General features: G+C 41.6%; 1 protein-coding gene across 1 annotated transcript; it reads left to right on the top strand.

Annotated features, from left to right (window-relative positions):
* Window positions 1–1,095: 1,095 nt before the first annotated feature.
* PRPS1 (phosphoribosyl pyrophosphate synthetase 1) lies at window positions 1,096–23,533 on the top strand. The gene is made up of 7 exons (XM_070784703.1): window positions 1,096–1,373; window positions 13,217–13,400; window positions 15,172–15,270; window positions 16,390–16,514; window positions 19,494–19,667; window positions 21,727–21,886; window positions 22,472–23,533. Exons 1-7 carry the CDS (start codon window positions 1,252–1,254, stop codon window positions 22,562–22,564), a joined length of 957 nt encoding a protein of 318 aa, XP_070640804.1. The 5' UTR covers window positions 1,096–1,251; the 3' UTR covers window positions 22,565–23,533.

Consider the following 23,533-nt stretch of genomic DNA (forward strand, 5'->3'; position numbering starts at 1 on the left):
TCCGTTTCAACCGTATGTAAAATGAAGCTAGTAGACTAGATGATTTCTGAAGTCCCTTCTATTTTTACAGCTTGTAGTTATGAGCATTATGGCACTTCTAACTAAAATTGTATGATTCTAAAATTACATGAGTTTTGTCTTACTTCTAACCCATGGTTGGGATATGCTTAATGAAAATGTGGTGTGAGAATAAAGGCTGTCTTTGGTCTAATTAGCTGGTATCATCACACAAGTAATAAAATAGTGGTGTAAAACAACACATTAGCAACAGGTAGAATATGATGCTGAGGATAACATCAGGCAGATAGTACCCAAAACTAGGTTTTCTGACTCCTTCGGGGATCTTTATCTGAAGTCCTGTAAGTATACTGTACTTTCTTTCCTTTCCAAGGGTCAGATAAATCAGACCATTTATCACCCAGATATTGTGGAAAATCCATACTCCAGCACCTGTTTGAACGTACTTGGTCCCAGTGCTAAAAACGAAATGTGACTTCTCTTGCAGTGTCTCTGGATGACTCAGGTAGCTTGCCCTCAGTCACTTACCCCTTGGGACTTGTCTATCAGGCACAGGGGATAGTGAAATTACCGGTGTGCCCTTTGGATGAGCCTGTGCTATGGGCGTCTGTCTGTGAGGCAATCATGCTTTAAGTTCAGCTCCATCCTTACAAAAAGATAAAAATCATGTTCAGAACTGCGGCTGCTATCCTGAGAAATAGATATTTTTAAAAGAAACTGTAAAAAAGAAAAGAAAAAGGAATTGTAAACCAGAGCCAGGCTTACTTTCAGGTGCTGAAGGAAAAAAAAAAAAAAAAAGCGTGGCTGATTTCCCGCTTGCAGGAAAGATCTGGCCCTACGCGTCACCAGCATCCCTCCACCCCCATCCGAACCCGGGCTTCTAGGCGTTCTGCCCTCCCCAACTGCCTCGCTGCAGGGGGCGGGGCGATTCGTTAGCCTCGCCCCCTTCAGGGCCTCCAGTCAATCCTCGAGACAGTCGGGGGTAGGCGGAACTACAACGAGGACCCGCCCCCCGCTAGCGCTCAGCCAATCGGAGAGGGCTGGGTGTTAACTTCCTCTCTGACTCCGCCTACCCAGCGCTGGGCGATTTAGAGCCGCGCACCGGGCGGGAATGTAAGATGGCGGAGTAGAAACGCGAGTGCTTAGTACTGAGTCTCAGGGCCGACTCGGTTCGGGTCTCGGAGGCAGCACCAGTGATCGTTAAGCAAAGAGAGCCTAGGGTAGTTGGCCAAGATGCCGAATATCAAAATCTTCAGCGGCAGCTCCCACCAGGACCTATCCCAGAAGATTGCCGACCGCCTGGGCCTGGAACTGGGCAAGGTGGTGACTAAGAAATTCAGCAACCAGGAGACCTGGTGAGGATGAAGTTGGGACGCCGACCGGCCTCACCTGCCGGAGAGGCCAGGGCAACCGAGGGTAGGGGGATGAGGTCACAGCATGAGTTCCAAGGGGCCGGGTTTGGGGGGAAGGGGCAGCTCTGTGACGAGCGTGCCTCACGGGCTGTTTCCGTTATTTTACCTCTCGCGGGAGGGTCACGTTCATTCTCACTGTGAGGTGGGGTGGAGTCAAGATGGAGCAGGAGGCGAAGCTACTGGGTTTGACGCCAATCGCCGGAGGACCCAACGCGGGGATGGTGGCTTCCTAGAGCGGCTAGAGGGGAAGAACGCCTAGGCTCCGCGGTGGGGACACGTGGCTTTGCCGCTTAGCTGTTGAGCCATCCAGACTGGGTTCTCTTCTGCTCTTAGACCGGCTCGCTTGGGAGATCTTACTGCGTACTGAACCCTCGTGGTGTTTCCCCTAGCGTCTGAGAAGCAGCTTTTCAATTTGAAACCGTGTTGATCGGATTTACTGTTGAGGGAACTTGACATTATGTGCTGAGGGCGCCAAAATTAATACTGAGGACTTCCTTAGATTGGCGAGTGTTGAATTTTCACATCTTTAAACTCGAAGTTAACTCTAGTCGCTTGAATAAAATGATGCGTTAACTGCATCCCGATTGCCAGCATCTTGGTTTGAGCCATCCAGAAAATAATAGGGAACCTTAATTCTGGAATCCTTGATCTTCCCAAGCATAGCTGTTTGTAAAACAGTGCAAAAGCATATTTTTCAGAACCAAAGTCTATCCTGAACTTGCCCTCTTCTAATGTGTGGGGGATTTAAGAAACATTTTTATCCCTGAATATTAAGATAATAGAAGAAAGATAATGGAGTGGAAGGCTGGAAATGCATAGTTAATTGCAATGACTTTTTTGTCATTGCTTTGCTGATTACATTTGCTCCCTCCCCCCACTTCCACCATGCTCCTGAACCTTGGGGCCATCTTAGAGATAACTTGGTCACCAAATCCTTTCAGTACCACTTCCATCTAAATCTAGAATCTTCTGGTTCTGATAAGTGTTTTTCTGTGTTTTGTTGTTACCCTGTTGATCAAGTCAGAGCAGTACCCACAGTCAGTCCTCTATTAAGGGGAAAATTCACACCAAACCTAATGAGTCAGTTAAATTAGTGAAGATTGCCTTGAACATTTTTTCCTAAGTGCTTTTGTTTTCCTTTTCTCTTCCCAAAGTGTAACTTCCCCTGTCCTTTGTAGACCCTGCTGGTAAAAGCATTCATCTCTAGTGGACAGCTTCCTTCTGGATGCTTGATCATCGTGCCATTGGTTGTGATGCAAATGATGGTGCAAGCCCTGATGCCCTCTGTAACCAGACAATACCTTAGTCGAAAGGCTCGCCAAGCTGCTGTCTTTAGCTTTAACCACACCATTATGACTCATGGGCTGTAATAAAACAGGACCAGACTTTGCAAGTGGCAGTATAGCTAGGGGACCAGAATGATTTTCATTTGGAGGTTTTTTGTTGTTCCCTAGAGAACTGTGACTATTAAATCTTTTTTCTATGCTTCCAGGAAAAATACAAAGACTTTATTTTCCCTGTGCACCCTCTGCCTAGTGCACCACATCAGAACCTGAGGCTAAATTGGGAGAGGGGAGGAGGAGAACAGTTTAGTGGTCTACTGATTGATTTCTCTAAAATTGTCTGGAGTCCCAGTCTACTGAGACTGAGCTAAAAGGCTGATTTCATTTTTAAATAACCAGACAGTAACATGCTTGGAAACACTGGATAAGATTAAGCCCAATGTGGAAAATTGCTGACTGGTTCGGTTGCTTTGTTTCTGGCTTTATCATTAGCTTTTTGGCTCCTTAGATGTTCTGAAATCTTCATTCAACATAATCGAATATGTTGCCGATGGAGCTTCCCCTCACCTCCCTCCCCCAACCTTTGGCTTTTCTGCACTGCAGAAGTGGTAATTGCTGCCCTGACTCTGGGATCTAAAGGTCATGGACAGGATAGCCCCTACCCACAGTGGGTGCTATGGGTCATTAGATGGGGAACTGCAAGCCCATCCTCAGATGAGACTGTTTTGCTGCAATTTGGCACAATCTCAGGGGTTGATGCTCTCCTGAGTAGTTTTCTCGTGAAGTCAGGATCATCCTTTGCTGTCCAGTTTTTTTTAATTAATTAATTTTTGATTGCGCTGGGTCTTCCTCGCTGTGAGTGGGCTTTTTCTATTTGCAGCGAGTAGCAGTTGGCAGGGGAGTGGGGTGGGGGCACTACTCTTCATTGCTGTGAACAGACTTCTCATCACGGTGGCTTGTCTTGTTGTCAGAGAAGGGCTTCAGTAGTTGGGGCACATAGACTCAGTTGTTGCAGCTCCTGGGCTCTAGAACATGGGCTCAGTAGTTGTGGCACATGGGCTTAGTTGCCTCGTGGTGTGTGGTATCTTCTCAGGAGGGATCAAACCGATGTCCCCTGCATTGGCAGGCAGATTCTTAACCACTGTGCCACCAGGGAGTTCCTGCTGTCAAGTTTTTAAGGAGAAACATGCATACATATATGTGGGTGTATGGCACACAGATAGCTATGAAAGAGATTGAGGGTTCCGGCTCTGGAGTCAGAGAAGCTGGATTTGAATCCTAAGCCTTTCTTTGCCTCAGTAATCTCACCTGTAAAATATTATCTACCCAGAGTATTGTGGTGGCTCAGACAGTAAAGAATGTGCCTGCAATGTGGAAGACCTAGGTTTGAAGACCAAGGGAATGGCTCTATAAAACTTTAAAATAATAAATTTGGGCTTCCCAGGTGGCTCAGTGATAAAGAATCCAGCTGCCAATGCAGGAGACTCGGATTCCATCCCTGGGTCGTGAAGAACCCTTGGATGGGGAGATAGCAACCCACTCCAGTATTCTTGCCTGGAAAATCCCATGGACAGAGAAGCCTGGTAGGCTACAGTCCATGGGGGTCTCAAAGAGTTGGACATGATTGAGCATACACGTTTTTTAGAGTCTTTTGTGACAATTAAATGAGATGGGAGTAAAATTCTTAGAACATTGTCTTAACAGATTCTCAGTGTTGGTAAGGGATGGTGATGGTATTGCAAAAAATGTGGGGAATATAGGATAAAAGATGTCCCAAATAATTCTACCACCCAAGACAAACGGTTCACATTTGAGTTTATGACCTTCCAGGTGTTTGTGTGTTTATATACTTTTTCAAAAAAGTATGGCATATTGTTTATAGCTTTCTTCACTCAGCACTATATTTTGAACACTTCTCTTAATATTTAGTCTCCATTGTTTTAAATAGCTGTACAGTCTTGTCATGATTTTACTATAATTTTAGATCACCAAGTCCCTATTCAATATTTATAATTTTTGATCTAATGCTTTTAAATGAAAACTCCTGGATCTCTAGAATTACTAGGTTAAAAGGTATACACTACTTTTCAGGCTTTTTAATACTTATTGCCAAATTGATCTCCAAAAAAGTTGAACAAGTTTCTGCTATTAGTAATGGTGATATTAATAATAATAAATACTGAGTGCTTAAAATGTGCTAGTTCCCATGCTGAGTACTTTATACACATTTCACATATAATCCCCTCAACACTGCTGTAAGAGATTACTCTTACAATCTCCATTTTATGGATGAAGGAACTACGATTCAGAGGGTACCTTGCCCACCTCTGGGGCAAGTCCTTTAATTTTTTTGCTGATACAATATTTATCTGGATTTTGGAACTTCTGAATGTATTGAGTTTTTTACCTGAGGTGTAGTTGACATGCAGTATTTATATAAGGTTTCAGGTGTACAACAAAGTGATAAATAATTTTTTAATGTTATAGTCCATTTATAGTTATTATAAAATGTTGGCTATATTCCCTGTGTTGTACTATATACCCTTTTAGCTTATTTTATACACAGTAGTTTGTACTCTTAATCTCCTACCCTTATCTTCCCCCCTTTCCCTTCTTCATTGGTAACCACTGGTTGGTTCTTTGTATGTGATTCTGTTTCTTTCTTTTTCAGAACTATTTTGGCTGTGTCGGGTCTTAGTTGCAGCATGCAGGCTCTTTGTTGTGGTGCGTGGGCTTAGTTGCCTTGCTGCACATGTGATCTTAGTTCCCCAGTCAGGGATCTAACCTGCACTCCCTGCATTGTAAGGCAGATTCTTAACCATTGAACCACCAGGGAAGTCCCCTGGGTCTTTTTCTTTTTTTATTATATGTACTAAATCAGTTCAGTCACTCAGTCATGTCTAGCTCTTTGTGACCCCATGGACTGCAGCACACCAGGCTTCCCTGTCCATCACCAACTCCTGCAGCTTGCTCAGACTCATGTCCATTGAGTCGGTGATGCCATCCAACCATCTCGTCCTCTGTCGTCCCCTTCTCCACCTGCCTTCAATCTTTCCCAGTATCGGGGCTTTTCCAATGACAAAACATGGTCCACTGGAGAAGGGAATGGCAAACCACTTAAGTATTCTTGCCTTGAGAACCCCATGAACAGTATGAAAAGGCAAAAAGATATATACTGAATGTTTGGATTCAATTCTCTTCAATATTGTTAAATAACTTTGTTTTATTTGGTTACTCTAGATAGGCTGAAAGGGCAGTGACTAACCTTGGTTACCTAGGATTTTCCTATAGTTAATCCTTGTTTTGCATGTGCCAGCACCCATCTAAATTCTTGAGATTTTCTTAAAAATACCACCAATTAAAAGGCATTTTTAAATTCACTGTATTTTCTGTTTTATGTTTAAATGGAATGGATGGAGCTAGTCACCTGGCCTCCCCAGAACAGCTGAGAGAATCACTGGCCCAAAGCCAATTTGGAGGACATGCCATTAGCTAGGAGAAGGAAATGGCAACCCACTCCAGTATTCTTGCCTGGAGAATCCTGGTGATGGAAGAGCCTGTTGGGCCGCCGTCTGTGGGGTTGCATGGAGTCGGACACGACTAAAGTGACTTAGCAGCAGCAGCAGCCATTAGCTAGAGGGAAAGAGCAAGAAGAGTTACCTTTCAGTTGCTAAACCAGGTCTTCCTACCTGGTTTAAAAGCAAACAGGTTTCAGGCACACCATAAATTCTTCTGCCATACATCACTGCCTAACTTATTATCTCTGAGACTTAGAGGAAACCATAAGAATAATATTAAGGTTTTTTGAGGATTCATTGAACTGTTCATTGACCAAGCTGTATAATCTAAGTGTAGTTCCTGGGCTTTTGAAAAAGACTTTGTGAAAGTACATCATAGTACTAACTGGAGGAAAAGATTGGTCTTGATTAGTGAGATTGGAATTGCATACCGTAAAACAAGGACAGTGTCCTAATTTACATGTGCTACTTTTATTTTTCATATAGTTAAATAACTTTTTCTAGTTATTAAATGCATGTCTGGTCATAACATCCTCCTGTGCTTGAAAGGTAAGTGCTAGTCCTAAGTTTGGCTTTGGGAAACGGCCGCACTGTTGGTTGATTATCCTTAGGTGATATAATACAAAAGTGGTACAAGTTGGCAGTGAAAATTTAATTTTGTAATTAATACCTTGCCTGCTTTCAAGAAAGGTTTAGTGTTTCATGATGCTCACAGGTACAAAAAGTTAGATAAGTACAGCAGAAGCCTATTAGAACAAAGGACTATAGTAACTATGTGAAGAATTTGGCATAAAGTGATTACTGAAGTTTATTTAGTGTTACTTTAACTGTATCCCTTGGCTTCCTGGCAGCCAAAGGGATAAAGGCATAAAGGCTTGTGCAGTAAATTATGTAATTTTTATTTTCATAACAATCTTTAGATACTACTTCCAGACACACAATTCTATGAAGTTTTTGGGTGGGATCCTTAAATAATGATACCCAGTAACATAATGAACAATGTAAGCAATTTTTTGTATTGACTTTGATAGTGGAGGCATTTGTTAAAAAGAGATAAGCCACCATGGTGTTAAGTATGTTGCTTTCTGGCCTTATTTGATAAAAAGACAGCTTTAGAGTAGTAGATAATTAGCCTGTCCCTTATACTGTCTTAGGTCAATTGTCAAACTGCTCTTTCCTGGCTCCTAATCCAGCAGTCTGACTGGTGAGTGAATGGAGCACAGATGATTCTCTTAGTGTTCTTGACTCAAACGAGAGCCATAGGCTTCCTATACCAGATATGGAAGATCCAATTGGCTTTATGGGCAATCAATGTGCCTGACTTTCATTCTCCCCCAGAGAAGTGGAGAGCTTGGTCTTGGACAAGGAGATGATGTAGTGGGGATGACAGTGGGCAGGACTAAAATTTTCTTGAGTTTTGAAGTTGCTCAGATATTTGAAATACTACTTTGTCAGGACCATAGAGTTGTGCACCATAAAGCATAGAAGGGACTCTTAGCCTGGAACCTCTCAAAGGGCAGGCAGTGTTGGTAAAGGAGATTTGGAAGTACCTTGAAACTCCCTCGGCCTCTTGTTTGGCCCTCCTCAGTGAGGAACTTGCAGAGCAGGCTTAGCTCCACAGGTGTTACTGAATTCTATCCATTTGAGTGGTATTTTTTTAAGTTAACATATAATCGATATAAAAATCAATACATTTAAAAATTTTTTACTGTCTTTACAGGAAGGTATGGTGTTAATATTACTTCACATCTCAGTTCCCTTCCTCAGTTGCAGTAGCCACATCCAGGTGCTCAATAACCACACGAGGCCAGTGACTCCCACATTGGACAGTAGTGCTCTTGGGCCTACTTTTAGACAACATGCAAGTTGTTCTTCCAGGAAGCTTTCCCTGGTCTCCTCCTGCGTGCCCATTTGAATTTAGAACAACGTCTCCCGAAAGCAATTTTGGCATTAGCGTAGTTGACGTTGCCGACAGATTTAGTTGTTTCTTTCTTTCTTTTTTAAAAATATTTGATTGCACCAGGTCTTAGTTGTGGCACACGGATGTTCAGTCTTCTTCAGCATGTGGGCTCTTTAGTTGTGCCGTGGAGGATCTAGTTCCCTGAGCAGGGATTGAATATGGGCTCCCTGCATTGGGAGTGTGGACCACCAGGGAAGTCCCTTTAGTTGCTTTTCTTTTTTTTTTTTTTTTTAATAATTTTTAAAATGTATTAGTTTTGGCTGTGCTGGGCTCTAGTTGTGCGCGGGCCTCTCATTGTGGTGGTGGAGCCTGGGCTCTAGGCTTTGCAGCTTCGGTAGTTTCAGCAGGTGGGCTCAGTAGTTGTGGTGCGTGGGCTTAGTTGCCCCACCCCATGTGGGGTCTTCCCAGATCAAACTCAAGTCTCTTGCATTGGCAGGCAGATTCTTTACCACTGAACTACCAGGGAAGCCCACATTAGTTGTTTCTTAAGGCTGATCTTGGTGATTAATAGATGTCTGTTCAACTATGTCTTAGGGTCCACAAAATTGATGTTTGGCTCATTATGTTCCTTGGCATCACTGTTTCAGGATCCCACCATAAAATTCTTTGTAGCCATCAAATCCTGGTGAACTCATCAGGTTGTAGTTCCACCCCCATTAAATATCTGTCAGCTGAGTATCTGTTAAAGGGATGAGCAGATCTGTTAAAACCTTTTGAAGAAACATGTTGGACCCACTTACCTCTAGTGTGAGGTGAGTTAGTTTGTGAGGGACAATCAACTGTCTTCTGAATTCACAACAGCAGGCGTGCAGAAGGTTCATATTCTGCCTTAAAGTGAGCAGACTCAAGGGGCATCCTAATCCTGAGTGGTATTCATTCTTTCTTTGTGTTATTGACACTGGCCGGTTGGGCATGACAGATCCGGTTCCTGCCTTCATGGAGCTGGCTTGCATTCTAGTAAGGGTGACAGATAAACAAGTGCGTAAAATATAAGGTGATGAGAAACTGTGATGTGTTCTGCAGAGAATAACCAGGATAATGAGAGAATACCTGGGGAGAGTCACTTTATTTATTTAACTCAGTTATAGAATATTTCAAACATACCTGCAGAAGTAGAGAGAATAAATGATCTTCCTACCTTGCAAGGATGGTACCTTCCTCCCATCACCCAGTTCAGTTTAGTTCATTAGCTCAGTCGTGTCCAACTCTGTGACCCCATGGACTGCAACACGCCAGGCTTCCCTATCCATCACCAACTCCGGGAGCTTACTCAAACTCATGTCCATCAAGTCGGTGATGCCATCCAAGCATCTCATCCTCTGTCGTCCCCTTCTCCTCCTGCCCTCAATCTTTCCCAGCATCAGAGCCTTTTCCAATGAGTCAGTTCTTTGCATCAGGTGGCCAAAGTATTGGAGTTTCAGCTTCAGCATCAGTCCTTCCAATGAATATTCAGGACTGATTTCCTTTAAGATGGACCAGTTGGATCTCCTTGCAGTCCAAGGGACTCTCAAGAGTCTTCTCCAACACCACAACAAACTGTGGAAAATTCTTAAAGAGATGAGAATACCAGACCACCTGACCTGCCTCCTGAGAAATCTGTATGCAGGTCAAGAAGTAACAATTAGAACTGGACATGGAACAACAGACTGGTTCCAAATAGGAAAAGGAGTACGTCAAGGCTGTGTATTGTCACCCTGCTTATTTAACTTATATGCAGAGTACATCATGAGAAACACTGGGCTGGATGAAGCACAAGTTGGAATCAAGATTGCCGGGAGAAATATCAATAATCTCAGATACACAGATGACACCATCCTTATGGCAGAAAGTGAAGAACTAAAGAGCCTCTTGATGAAAGTGAAAAAGGAGAATGAAAAAGCTGGCTTAAAACTCAACATTCAGAAAACTAAGATCATGGCATCTGGTCCCATCACTTCATTGAATATAGATGGGGAAGCAATGGAAACAGTGAGTGTCTATTTTCTTGGACTCTGAAATCACTGCAAATAGTGACTGCAGCCATGAAATTAAAAGACACTTGCTCCTTGGAAGAAAAGCTATGACCAACCTAGACAGCATATTAAAAAGCAGAGACATTACTTTGCCAACAGAGGTCCATCTAGTCAAAGCTATGGCTTTTCCAGTAGTCATGTATGGTTGCGAGAGTTGGACTATAAAGAAAGCTGAGTACCGAAGAATTGATCACCTGGTTCAGCAGTTATCAATTCATGGCTAATCTTGTTTCATCTAATATTCCACCTCGCCACACTCCCCATAATTGGATTATTTTGAAGCAAACCTCGATATTCTGTCATATGATCTGCATACATATCATTGACCACAATACCATTTTCTCGCCTAAAACAAATTAACAGTAATGTGGTTTTTTTAACAGTTGCTTGAATTAGTATGCACATAAGGTTCACACAGTGCAATTGGTTGATATTTTTAAAGTCATTTTTAATGTTATAGGTTCTTAAGGAAGTCACTTGTATTAAGATGGTCAGAAATGATATTTTGATTGGAGACCTAAGAAATTAATGAGTTAGTTGCAGGTAGAGCATTCCAGATAGTGGGAATATGTGTGCAAAGGCAGGAAAGGGTGAATCAAGGAATGTAAAGGAAGACGGTTTGACTGATGCCTAGTAAACTAGGGAGAAAATATTTTTCCAGATGAGCTACTACTCAAGTTAACCTCAAACTAGAACTCATTTCTCAGAAAATATTGATACAATCGGACTAGTTTCTTTTGACTTATTACAGAAGTGCCTGTTTTAAGATATATTGGATTGGCCAAAAAGTTCTTTCCATAGAATGTTACAGAAAAACCCGAACGAACTGTTTGGTCAACCCAGTACTTTTATGACCTCAGCTTTCACTGAGGGTTGCAGTAATTTACTCAAGTATACACAAGGTATAACAATACACATTTTGTTAAAATAGAATTTTGAAGTCATCCTAGATTAGCATGGAATTGTAAGAAATAACACAGAGAGATCCTGTGTACCCATTATGCAGTTTTCCCAAGGTTCCCAACTCTAGTTTTTCCAAACTGTAGTTTTCTTGGCTGTTGCTGTTGTATAATGCAACCACCAAGATATTGACATTGATAGAGTCAAGGAAAAAAAAAACCATTCTGTCATCGCAAGGATCCTCCCTGTTGCCCTGTCGCAACCACACCCATTTTTGTCTTCCTCCTCCTCTGTAGATTTCTTTTTTTATATTGCCTTTGTCTGGCTTTGGTATCTGGGTAATAAGTGGCCTCATAAAATGAGTTGCAAAGTATTCTCATCTATTTTCTTGAAAAGATTACGCTATCTGGGTAATAAATGGCCTCATAAAATGAGTTGCAAAGTATTCTCATCTATTTTCTTGAAAAGATTACGCAAAAATCAGTTTTTATTTATTTATTTGGCTGTGTCAGGCCTTAGTTGGGGCATGTGGGGTCTAGTTCCCTGACCAGGGATCTAACTTAGGCCCCCTGCATTGGCAGCTTGGAGTCTTAGCCACTGGACCACCAGGGAAGTCCCCCAAATTCGTGTTAATTCTTTAAATGTTTGGTAAGCTTCTCTTGTAAAGTTATTTTAGGTCAGCCTTTCTAGAGGTTTATCAATTTTATTGATTCCTCCCCCCCCCCACCAAGAGCTTTTTGTTTCAGGGGTTTTTCTTTATTGTTTTACTGTTTCATTGGTTTCTGCTCTTATGTCTGATTTCTTCCTTCTGCTTATTTTGGGTTCATTTTGCCCATTTTTCAGTGCCTGAAGGTTTCTGTCCAGGTATTCCAAACTAATATGTTTTTGTCTTTGTTTGGACTACTGTGAATTTCAGCATCCCTGTTCTAACTGGTTTCTGGTTTGATTTTTACCATTTGCTTTTATTTTTCTTGCTTTATAATATAAAGTAACCCCATTCTTTTAAAAAGTAGGATCCTTACAACTGTTACTTGGATTGGGAACAAATAAGTTTTAAATAATAATTATCTCTGATATCAGCTTCTGACAATGGAATTATGTCCTGTTGAAGTTTTCCTCTTCATCAGTACAGGTTATTAACTGTTCTGATCTACTTGCCTACACAAGCATGCACGTACATATACCCACACACCCCCCTCTCCTCCTCGTCACCTACGATATTAATTGGGGAAATGGTTTTGCTTTGAGGTATCACTGAGGTTTTTTTTTTTTTTTGAGGTTATTTTTAAGAAGTTATTTTTGGTAAGGATCCAAGTACAAATATTAAAACTTGCATTTTATAGTAAATAAATATTAAATATTTATAGTAAATAAAATATTATTTTATTTAAAATAAAATAAAATATATAATAATAAAATTATTATTTTATTTAAAGTAATAAAATATAAAATAAAATATAATAAAATAAAATATTAAATATAGTAAATAAAATATTAAAATATTTTACTATTTTATAGTAAAATATAGCTTTACTCCATAATTAGAGTAACTTCCTATGGAATTCTTTTAAAATAAGACTTACTAATTGGACCAGCGTACAGTTAGCATAGAATGAAGGCAAGGACCATGTCTGTTCTCCATCGTGTCCCTGGCACCTAGCACAGTGACTGGCATATGAACATTTGTTCAGTGAACTGCCAGTGTGGTAGACGTGGTACGGTCTTCTGTAGAAGGCATCATTCTAAAACAGTAGTGATTCATTCCTTGTATGAGTTTTCTGATTCCTTTATTATATACTGATGACAGTCATAGATGCTGTATCTAATTTGCATTCACACATATGAAATGAGATACAGCCTGCTTACTGAAATTATGGTCCAATTACTAAGTACCTTAGCCAATTTTTTTCATGTCGTGTCACCTATAAAAACAGGTATAGGACACTGGAGTAAACAGGCAGTACACGGTTTCTGGTACAGGGGCTCCTCCAGGGGAATCTCCTGTAATCCATTCATAGCATACTAGTGGGGAAGCTGTGACTTTTAGACCTTACTGTAGATGTACAGTATAGTGCTTTAAAATCTGTTTTTGTTGTCCTTCCTTTTCCTATAGTGTGGAAATCGGAGAAAGTGTTCGTGGAGAAGATGTCTACATTGTTCAGAGTGGCTGCGGTGAAATCAATGACAATCTCATGGAACTTTTGATTATGATTAATGCCTGCAAGATTGCTTCAGCCAGCCGGGTTACTGCAGTCATCCCGTGCTTCCCTTATGCCCGGCAGGATAAGAAGGATAAGGTAGGAGTGGAATCTCTCTCTTTTTTTTTTAATTCTTTCTTTTCTTAAATCAGGAGAAGCAGGAGCACTTGCCCAAAGTTAAAAAAACTTCCTTAATTATCAAATGTATATTTAGAGGATATTATTTTTTTATCTTAGGCATTACCTGATTTTCTAAACAATTGATGTGATTGGTTTGTATAAAGCAACACATTTGCAGTCTGTCTGTTTTATCCCAGTCATACATATGTGACTTTTGGCTAACTCAGTGATATTTTTTTCATTGTATCAGTAAGACTAAGCACCAGCTCCCATGGAGCAGAGTATTTTTTTAAACTGGTAGATCCTCTGGGACCCTCTTGGTTATAGTTGTGACCTCTTCGTATAACTTGAAGTCTGTTACATGAATACACACACGCACAGCTCACCTTCTTTGGAGTATTAGAAGATAAAGCATATAGGTAAAACTTTGCTGGTCCATGGTAGTTGGTGCCCAGATTTTATTAATATGTCCAATACCTGGGAGAAGCCTAGATATTTTTATTTCAATAGAATACAGTGCTGCTAAGACGAAGATCATGGCATCTGGTCCCATCACTTCATGGGAAATAGACGGGGAAACAGTGTCAGACTTTATTTTTTTTGAGCTCCAAAATCACTGCAGATGGTGACTGCAGCCATGAAATTAAAAGATGCTTACTCCTTGGAAGAAAAGTTATGACCAACCTAGATAGCATATTCAAAAGCAGAAACATTACTTTGCCAACAAAGGTTCGTTTGGTCAAGGCTATGGTTTTTCCTGTGGTCATGTATGGATGTGAGAGTTGGACTGTGAAGAAGGCTGAGCACTGAAGAATTGATGCTTTTGAACTGTGGTGGTAGAGAAGACTCTAGAGAGTCCCTTGGACTGCAAGGAGATCCAACCGGTCTATCCTAAAGGAGATCAGCCCTGGGTGTTCTTTGGAAGGAATGATGCTGAAGCTGAAACTCCAGTACTTTGGCCACCTGATGCGAAGAGTTGACTCATTGGAAAAGACTCTGATGCTGGGAGGGATTAGGGGCAGGAGGAAAAGGGGACGACAGAGGATGAGATGGCTGGATGGCATCACTTACTCGATGGATGTGAGTTTGAGTGAACTCTGGGAATTGGTGATGGACAGGGAAGCCTGGCTTGCTGCAATTCATGGGGTGGCAAAAAGTTGGATATGACTGAGGGACTGAACTGACTGAAGGAGTAGAGTGTAGGACATGGGCCTTGTTATTTTATGGTGCAGTCAGGTGTGTTTACCTGTTATTTAAGGGGATTGAGGTTACTGGAAGTTGGGCCTCCGGATGAGTAAGGGGAGTGGTGTAATTAATAAAATAAAACTATACTTTTCATCCTTTGATGTGCCTTTAAATGTTGACATGTTAGATGTTGTACAGGTTTGAGTATGTATGTCTTAAAAGAGATTTTAATACAATTCTTTCAAAAAAATTTGTATACAGTCTGCCTAATTTAAATAATTGAGCATTGGAAAGACTTGAATAGGCTGAAAATATATACATGAAGAAAGTGAAACGTTGGGAAGGTTTTTTCTGATGTATGTATCCTGATTTGGAAAAATGATATTCCACTTCCTATTTGTGCCAGATTGTGATGAAGTGAAAATCAGTGGCTATGTCACTTTGTATGAATTTTCTGTTAGCTCAGTGCCTTAAACACAATAGGTATACAATAAATAAATGCTTCCTGAGCAAATGAATTGTTTTTCAGATTGGCTTTTTTTCCTCTTTCCTTCCCTCCATTTAGAGCCGGGCTCCAATCTCAGCCAAGCTGGTTGCAAATATGCTGTCTGTAGCAGGCGCGGATCATATTATCACCATGGACCTTCATGCTTCTCAAATTCAGGTATCATTGGGAGCTAAATATTAGCTTAGGGATTATTAGGGATTAGACATGGGGTTAGAGAGGACTGAATGCTGAAAATCACAGGGAAGCAAAAACTGCCCAAGTACAGCTCAGATAAACTAGACATTGATGACATTTTCAACATCCTCAACTGAAGCATAGTTTATGGTCTTAGTCATGTGGGCTGGTTGTACAGGGAGGCAGTTTGGGATTCTGGGAAGAGCGTAGTAGGCTTTGGCATCAATCTGAGTTTGAATACTGGCTCTGACACTTACAAATTTTGTAACCTTGGGCAGGTTATTTAACTTCTCTGAATACACACTGCTTTGTTATCGTGAGTATCAAACAAGATGTAAAATTCATAGTGAAACACCTGGCTCATGAAAGATATGAAATAAATGGGAGTTGTTATTGTCATCATTAAATTTAGATCCATAGATGTTGGAGCCTACTTTCTAGCATTAAAAGAGTTTGGGGAGCAGAATACTACCTTATAGTTGATACTTTTTAAAGAGACTTTGAAATCATTATCTTTGGAGGCTTCTGGGAATTCAGTGAGATATAGGCCAGATGATTATACAGCCATTTTATAGAAGAGGGACAGATTAGTTGTGAAGTACAACAAATCTGTAGCAACTAGTATTAGAACACAAATCTCCTGACTACTAGTTACTGTGACCATTTATTATAAATGCCTTCCACTAGGTTTATATACCATAGCATCTCTAACTGGTTTACCAGTTAGCTTTGGCTCTCTTAACAAGCCAGCCCATCACTGAGTGGCAGAAGGTAGTAAGTATGTATTACCCTGTGGGTCTGCACATTGGCTGGGTATTTCTGATCTTGGCTGGACTTGGGTGTTTTCCTCAGGAGCTTGTTCATGTGTCTATGGTCAGTTGTGGGTTAGCCGGGGGCTCACTTTGTGGCTGGGCTTTCTTGCACAACCCACACTTTAGGAGTCTGCTTTTACAGTCTGCCATACCAGGCATGTTTTCGGATCAGTTTGAATGTTCCAGTAAAATATTCTTTGGGCAAGTTACTATTCTCTTTGTGTTCATTATTTGTAAATGGAAGAGAAGGAAAACAAGCCAAACTGACCCAGGTTCGTTCTTTCTGCAGGGCTTTTTTGATATCCCAGTCGACAATTTGTATGCAGAGCCAGCGGTCCTCAAGTGGATAAGGGAGAACATCTCTGAGTGGAGGAACTGCACAATTGTCTCACCTGATGCTGGAGGAGCAAAGAGGTATGGTTGAAATTCATATTATTCCCAATGTATTGGGGAAAGTTTTCAGACAGTTGTGTCAGAAAGTGATCTTTTGTTGTTGAACTGAGTTTTTCTTTTCTTGAAGTATAGTTGATTTACAGTGTTAAGTTTCAAGTATACAGCAAAGTGGTCTGAAAAAGACTATAAAGACTACACATATATATAAAGTCTTTTTCCAATTCTTTTTCAGTATAGGTGATTACAAGATACTGAGAAGCAACAGTTTTTAAGTATTTGGATGTTCTGATAGCTTAGGACACAGGCTGGATATGGTTTTACTCACTCTTTTACTGGTCTGAGTCACTGCCTGAAAGATAAGATAGCAGCAGAGGGGCACAAAATAGTCTGGGATCATGGGCTTGACCAAAACCCATTAGTGACTCAGCACTGCAGGGTCAGTGACAGCACTATGACCCATTAGGAGGAGGAGGCAATTTGATTTTCTAATGAATGCCACTTGCTATCAAAACCCATGATGATAGTGAACAAGTAAGCTTTTACATGGACTTCCCCTGTGGCTCAGTGGTAAAGGATCCGCCTTCAATGCAGGAGACATGGGTTCAATCCCTGGGTCAGGAAGATCCCTCAGAGGAGGGCATGGCTACCCACTCTAGTATTCTTGCCTGGAGAATCCCATGGACAGAGGAGCCTGGCAGGCTACAGTCCAGAGGGTCACAAACAGTTGGACACACTGAAGCAGCCTAGCACTCATGCACAAGCTTTTACATATCTCTTAATGTTGTTGGTTAAACCATTTTGATCTTTTGAATTAGAATACTAAGCAGGACGGAAAAGAAAGTGTGGTGATTTTATTTAAGCCAAGCGCTGAACATTCGAAACAAACTGATTGCCAGGGATCGCTAGTTGCAGTGCTTCAGCTCACGTGGTACAGACTAAGAGCTTTTCATTTCCTTAGTGGCTCACTCATTAGTAATGCATTCAGAAGTGTGACACATGTTCTTCTTGTTGTGGAAATAGAATGAAGAGCTACAAAACACAGATGATTAGGAAATGCCAATTCACATCTTTGCAAAAGCCATTCAAATTTTCAATGACTATTTCTCAACGACCTCTTTATTTCAGGAACTTCAACAGAACTGATAAGCTGAGAGCTTGAGTTCTGTTCTCCAGCCAGATGCATGGCTTTGCGAGTCCCTTGTTGTTGCTAGTTACCATCTGTAATACTAGAGATAGAGCCTAAAACACATCCCCTCACAGTGGTTGTCATACTTGTGAAGATCATCTTCTACAGAGACTGAGCAAACAGTCTCATTTGAAATAAGTAATCAAGCACATTTTTCTTTCCAAAGTTGGGTATAGAAAAACTGCCTTCAGTAGATGGTTTATTGCTCCATAATTTTGTTTACTGTTTTCTTTTTTAAATTATTTATTACTGTACTGGGTCTTCATTGCTGCTCTCGGACTTTCTCTAGTTGTGGCAAGTGGGGGCTAGTTGTGCTGTGTGGACTTCTCGTGGTGGTGGCTTCTCTCGTGGAGCACAGGTTCAGTAGTTGTGGTGCATGGGCTCAGTTGCCCTGAGGCATGTGGAATCTTCCTGGACCAGGGATCCTATCCATGTCCCCTGCATTGGCAGACAGATTGTTAACCAGGGAAGTCCTGTAATTTTCTTTTAGTGGTGGAATCTTTTCAAAGTGAGTGGCTATCACATCTGTCTTGGCAGGGTTTGGGGACTAGGTAGAAATGCCTGTGCAGTTGTGACTTGCATGTAGTTCTCCCCTCAAGGATATAGGGAGTGACTTTTTTGAGCCCTTTACACTTTGTCGGTCACTGAGTTTGTTGGCCACTGAGTATGGATGGCTTAGGATGCTTGAACTAAGTGATCATGCATTTGCCTCATCTAAGTAATCATTCCAAGCAGATTGGTAGCTCTTGATGTTATGTGCCTGCACAGTGGGGGTGGAGAGCACACAGGATATGGGTCGTTTAGGTCAGGTGCAGATGCTGCCTAGGTTGTGGTCCAGGTCTTGTCTGTTCTCTATTATATGGTCACAGCTTCTCCCATATTTTGCACAAACTCAAAATATTTGAGCATAGTCACAAGGGAAATAGGACTTGATACTTGGTTGGATCAGCACTACATTAAAAAACAAAGCCCAAAGCACAGGCCTCTTCACATATAACAAGATGGCAGGGTGGAATGTGGCCACAGATGTCACAGGCAGCAGTCATTGCTGATGGAGAGATTACGTGGTACTTTGTCACCAGACAGATTTGTCTTCTATCCCACCTTCTAGTCTGGTTTGTATTACCTTGTAATTTAAACAAAAGGAATTCTGTTTTGATTTGGAAATCCTTTGGTCTGTACAGCAAGATGCCCAGTCTGCCTGCTTAATTGGTATAACTTTCTTTCTAGCAGTCATTAAAGGAACTCCCAAGCTTGGTGTCCAGGTACAGTTGACATTGACAGTTGGTAGATCACTGAACTGAGTGTGATGAGGGCACAACAGAACAGGCTGGGCACTGCTTCTCTCCCCTCAAATTCAGGTTCACTTCTCACCACATTTGCATGTCATAATGGGACCATCTACACTCCTGGCATTAGTTAACCAAGTCGTATATCTCTCCACTTCTGCTGCCAGTCCAGTAAATGAACATGCCCTAGCATTCATTATACTGCTTCCTGGGATTGGTGAGAATTGTCTATCTCCTACTGTAACCCAGAGTGAATTTTAATCTAAGTTTGACTAATAATTCATAAACTGCTCTTAGGATGTGGGAGGCATCTACATCTTGGAGTATGGAGGCATTAGTCTATGAAACCCAATTTGTGATGCCAATTAATTGCAGTTACTTTCTTCCAACCCTGGGACCTGTTGAGTTTCATGGAGTATTCTCACCTAGAAAATAAGTCCATCCTTTAGTTCCTTTCTTTGTCTTAAGATACACACACACAGTGGTTTTAAGTGAGGTTTTACCTGTGAATACACTGTGTTGCAGAGTGACTTCCATCGCAGACCGGTTGAATGTGGACTTTGCCTTGATTCACAAAGAACGGAAGAAGGCCAATGAAGTGGACCGCATGGTGCTCGTAGGAGACGTGAAGGACCGTGTGGCCATCCTCGTGGATGACATGGCTGACACTTGTGGCACAATCTGCCATGCAGCTGACAAGTGAGTGCCTGCTGGTGGGGCTGGGCGCTGGACGTGAAAAACTACTGCCTGACTGCCCTAAGCCTGTTGATTTTCTTTGCAACTCAGTTTAGGGAATTCTAACTGACTGTTTTGTCACCCTAGGCTTGAATTGCAATGCATGTAAATTGATGAGTATTCTTACTTTTTTTTCTCTAGTTTCTTAGTTTTATTTTTCCTTGTTATTGTGCTAGACTGTATACAACATGAAATTTGACATTTCAACTTTTTTTTTTGGGGGGGGGGGGGCGGTGTCGTGCAGCTTGTGGGATTTTAGTTCTCTGACCAGGGATTGAACCCATGCTCACAGCACTGAAAACAGAGTCCTAATCACTGGATTACCAGGAAATTCCCCATTTTAATCGTTTTTAAGTGTGCAGCTCAGTGACATTAGTTATAGTCACAATGTTGTGCAACTATCACCACTGTATTTCCAAAAAACTATCTTATCTCTCTGAGTATTGTACTTGTTTTTGACCATACTTTGTGGCTTGTGGGATCTCAGTTTCCTGACCAGGGGTTGAGCCTGTGCCCTCGGCAGTGAAAGTGTATGGAGTCCTACCCACCAAACTGCCAGGGAATTCCCTGAGTAATCTACTTTTGATAGTTCTTTAAAACAGGTTAAGGTAAGAAATCCAGAGTCCTGAGCAGACAGAAATATATCCCCATTTTCATATTTTATCTAAGCTGAAAGCCCTGGCCTTACCTCTAGACCATTTTGCTGCTCCTTCCTTCATTCTTACTCCTTCTCATCGTTTGCCTGCACTGTTCTGAATTACCTTGCCTCTCTTCTCTGCTGCCATTCACCAGTCTCTTACCTCCCAGTCCATTTTTCACATTGCTGCCCCACTGGCTTATCTTCCTAAAACTAGATTCCACTCATGCCTCCTTTAAAACTGTAAGTGGCTACCCATTGCTTATAATCCAAGTCACTATGGACAGCATTGTTTCTCATAATTTTTAAAAATCTCATATATATTTGTTGTTGTTTAATTGCTAAGCCGTGTCTGACTCTTTTGCAACCCCATGGGCTGTAGCCTGCCAGGCTCTTCTATCCATGGGATTTTCCAGGCAAGAATACTGGAGTGGGCTGCAGTTTTCTTCTCCAGTGTGTGTGTGTGTGTGTGTGTGTGTGTGTGTGTGCTAAAAACAAAACTTGTATGTGGACTGATTTCCTGGCTTGGATCCTGGAGTATGCATTTATAAAACTCCTTTTATCATATTAGTAAGATAATGCTAATTGCTCATAACAGATCAGCTCCCTTAACACAGTAAAGTTACTTGTTCATGGTATTCTCCAGTGCAAGTATGCCCCTTTCAGTCTTATGGCACTGCATCTTTAACATTTCCATTGTGGCCAGCCAGAAAGGGAAAGAGCATGGAGGATCATCCATGGGAAGTTTTTTATAAGAATCTGTCCACATTTAGATAGCCAGAAGTAAGTCACTTGGCTATACCTAACTATGCAAGGGAGGCTGGGAAGTGTCCAGCTGTGTACTAGAAAGAAGAGACAGATTTTGTTGAGCATAGCTGTCTGTGCCACAGTCCTTTTACACTAATCCAAACCTATTCAGATAAGTTATTGACTGAACTGTATCACCCAAAAATTCAACCCTAACCCCCAGTGTGATGGTATTTGGAGATGGGACCTTTGGGAGGTAATTAGGTTTAGGTGAGGGCATGAGGGTGGGGCCTTAAGATGATGATATTGGTGTCCTTATAAGCAGAGACACCAGAGAGCTCTTCCCAACCTCATTCCTCCTCTCAATCTGTGCACACAAAGAGATCACATAAGCACATAGTGAGATGGCCACCAACAAACCAAGAGAAGAGGTCTCAGAACAAAACCTACCTTGCTGGCCCCTTGATCTTAGACTTCCCAACCTCCAGAAACAAGCGAGAAATAAAATTCAGTGTAAGTCATCCAGTCTGTGGTATTCTGTTATGGCAGTGCAAGCTGACTAAAACATTCCTCTTCACTAACTTTGGTTTTATAGTAACAAGTAAGATTACTCCTAATCAACTCTCCTTTTTCCTCTAGACTTCTCTCAGCTGGAGCCACCAGGGTTTATGCTATCCTGACTCATGGAATCTTTTCTGGCCCAGCCATTTCTCGTATTAATAATGCATGCTTTGAAGCAGTAGTAGTCACCAATACCATACCTCAGGAGGATAAGATGAAGCATTGCTCCAAAATACAGGTGAGACTGAGATTCTTGCAAAACAAGACTCCCCTGAGTATTTAGGAGGTGATTACATGTGTTGAATTAGGTGTCTGGGTGGGTTCTGAAGATTTCCTCCATTGCTCTCAAGGGTTAACCATTAGGATCTGTGACCCAAAAGGAAGGATCATGTGTCTAAAAATTCAAACAGCTTGACCTCAGACTCTCTGGAGGATGGAACCCAGAATTTTGTGTTTTAACAGACTCTCCCAGTGTTTGTGATGCACATCAGGTCCATGCTTTACCGTTTGTGTGTGTCACTCTTGTCTGTCAGCCCCTGCAAACATAATGTGAAACCTTCAAACTGGTTTTTAAATGCCAGCCCACCGCCATCTTGGTGAGTCAAGAGTGTTTCCTCCATTAGCATTTTGACTCTTTCTTAAGCGGTTGGTTATATTTAAAATGTGAGTATGAAGAGCAGCTGGTTGTGGGCTCACTTGGGGAAACAGCACAGTGCACAGTCTCAAGAGGAAGGACCCTCATTGGGCTGCTCATCAGTGTCTGCAATGACCAGTCAATCATCTCTGTCTGTATACTAACCCGATGCTCCCCTTGCCTTCCTAGGTGATTGACATCTCCATGATCCTCGCAGAAGCCATCAGGAGAACTCACAATGGAGAATCCGTCTCCTATCTGTTCAGCCATGTCCCTTTATAATAGAATAACTCCTGAGGCTTTTCAAAAATAAAGTGAGCCTCACCCCTTGTTTTTTTCTTTGGTATTTGATGAAAAATCCAGCAGAAGACCCAGCTTGTTGCAGTGTAGCTTTCTACATCCCTCATCAGTTATATGAGCGTTACTACTATTGTGTTGGCCAAAAAGTTCATTTGGGTTGTTCCTTAACAGCTTATGGGAAAACCTGAATGAACTTCTTGGTCAACCAAATACGTTAGAGAAATATAGAGTGACATTAGCCGCTGGGATTTTCTACCTGTATTGTCTCATCCTGGCTTCTTTGATCTTGTGAGCCTTGCAGCTTTAACTGTTCGGCTGCTACAAGATGTTGGACTTTGGAAAGCTTTTTGTAGAGTGTCCAAATATGTTTGGGGAAGCTCAGACTACTTTGTATGTGAATGCTTCAGCACACCCACCCCCCTGCAATGTGTGATAAGTTCTCTAAAGTCTGTACTAAATTATAAAAGAACCTAGGGCAACCTGAACCCAGATCTGGTTGCTGAGCCCCTGTAGGCTGGAGAAGCCCTAGGGCAGGACCCTGAGGGGAAGCAGCCCACCATAGAGCAAATGCTTCTTGGGAGGAAAAAGCCTGATCCATCACCCTTTGCTTGGATTCTGTTACTTGGATTCTTTTTTGTCCCTATTCCTTTCCATTTGGCCTGATCTTCTATCCACTTGGTCCCAAGTGATTGTTGTGCCATCATTTTCTGGAAAGCAAACTCAATTCCTGCTCTATGATCTGTAACATTAACATGAGATGATTTTGCTGTAGCTTGATCTTCCTTAGCCCACTACCACTGTGGTGTAGTGCCTTTTGATTAATTTAACTGTTTATCATCTTTCTTCTTTGGATCTATTTGGCCTCTCAAATGACCTGAGATTTCTGTTTAAAAAAAGTTGGTATTACTGTCTCTTGTAGAAGAAACTAATAAAGTTATCTCTTTGATTGTG

The sequence above is a fragment of the Bos indicus genome, chromosome X (genome assembly GCF_029378745.1).
Source record: "Bos indicus isolate NIAB-ARS_2022 breed Sahiwal x Tharparkar chromosome X, NIAB-ARS_B.indTharparkar_mat_pri_1.0, whole genome shotgun sequence".
Taxonomy (NCBI): Eukaryota; Metazoa; Chordata; class Mammalia; order Artiodactyla; family Bovidae; genus Bos; species Bos indicus.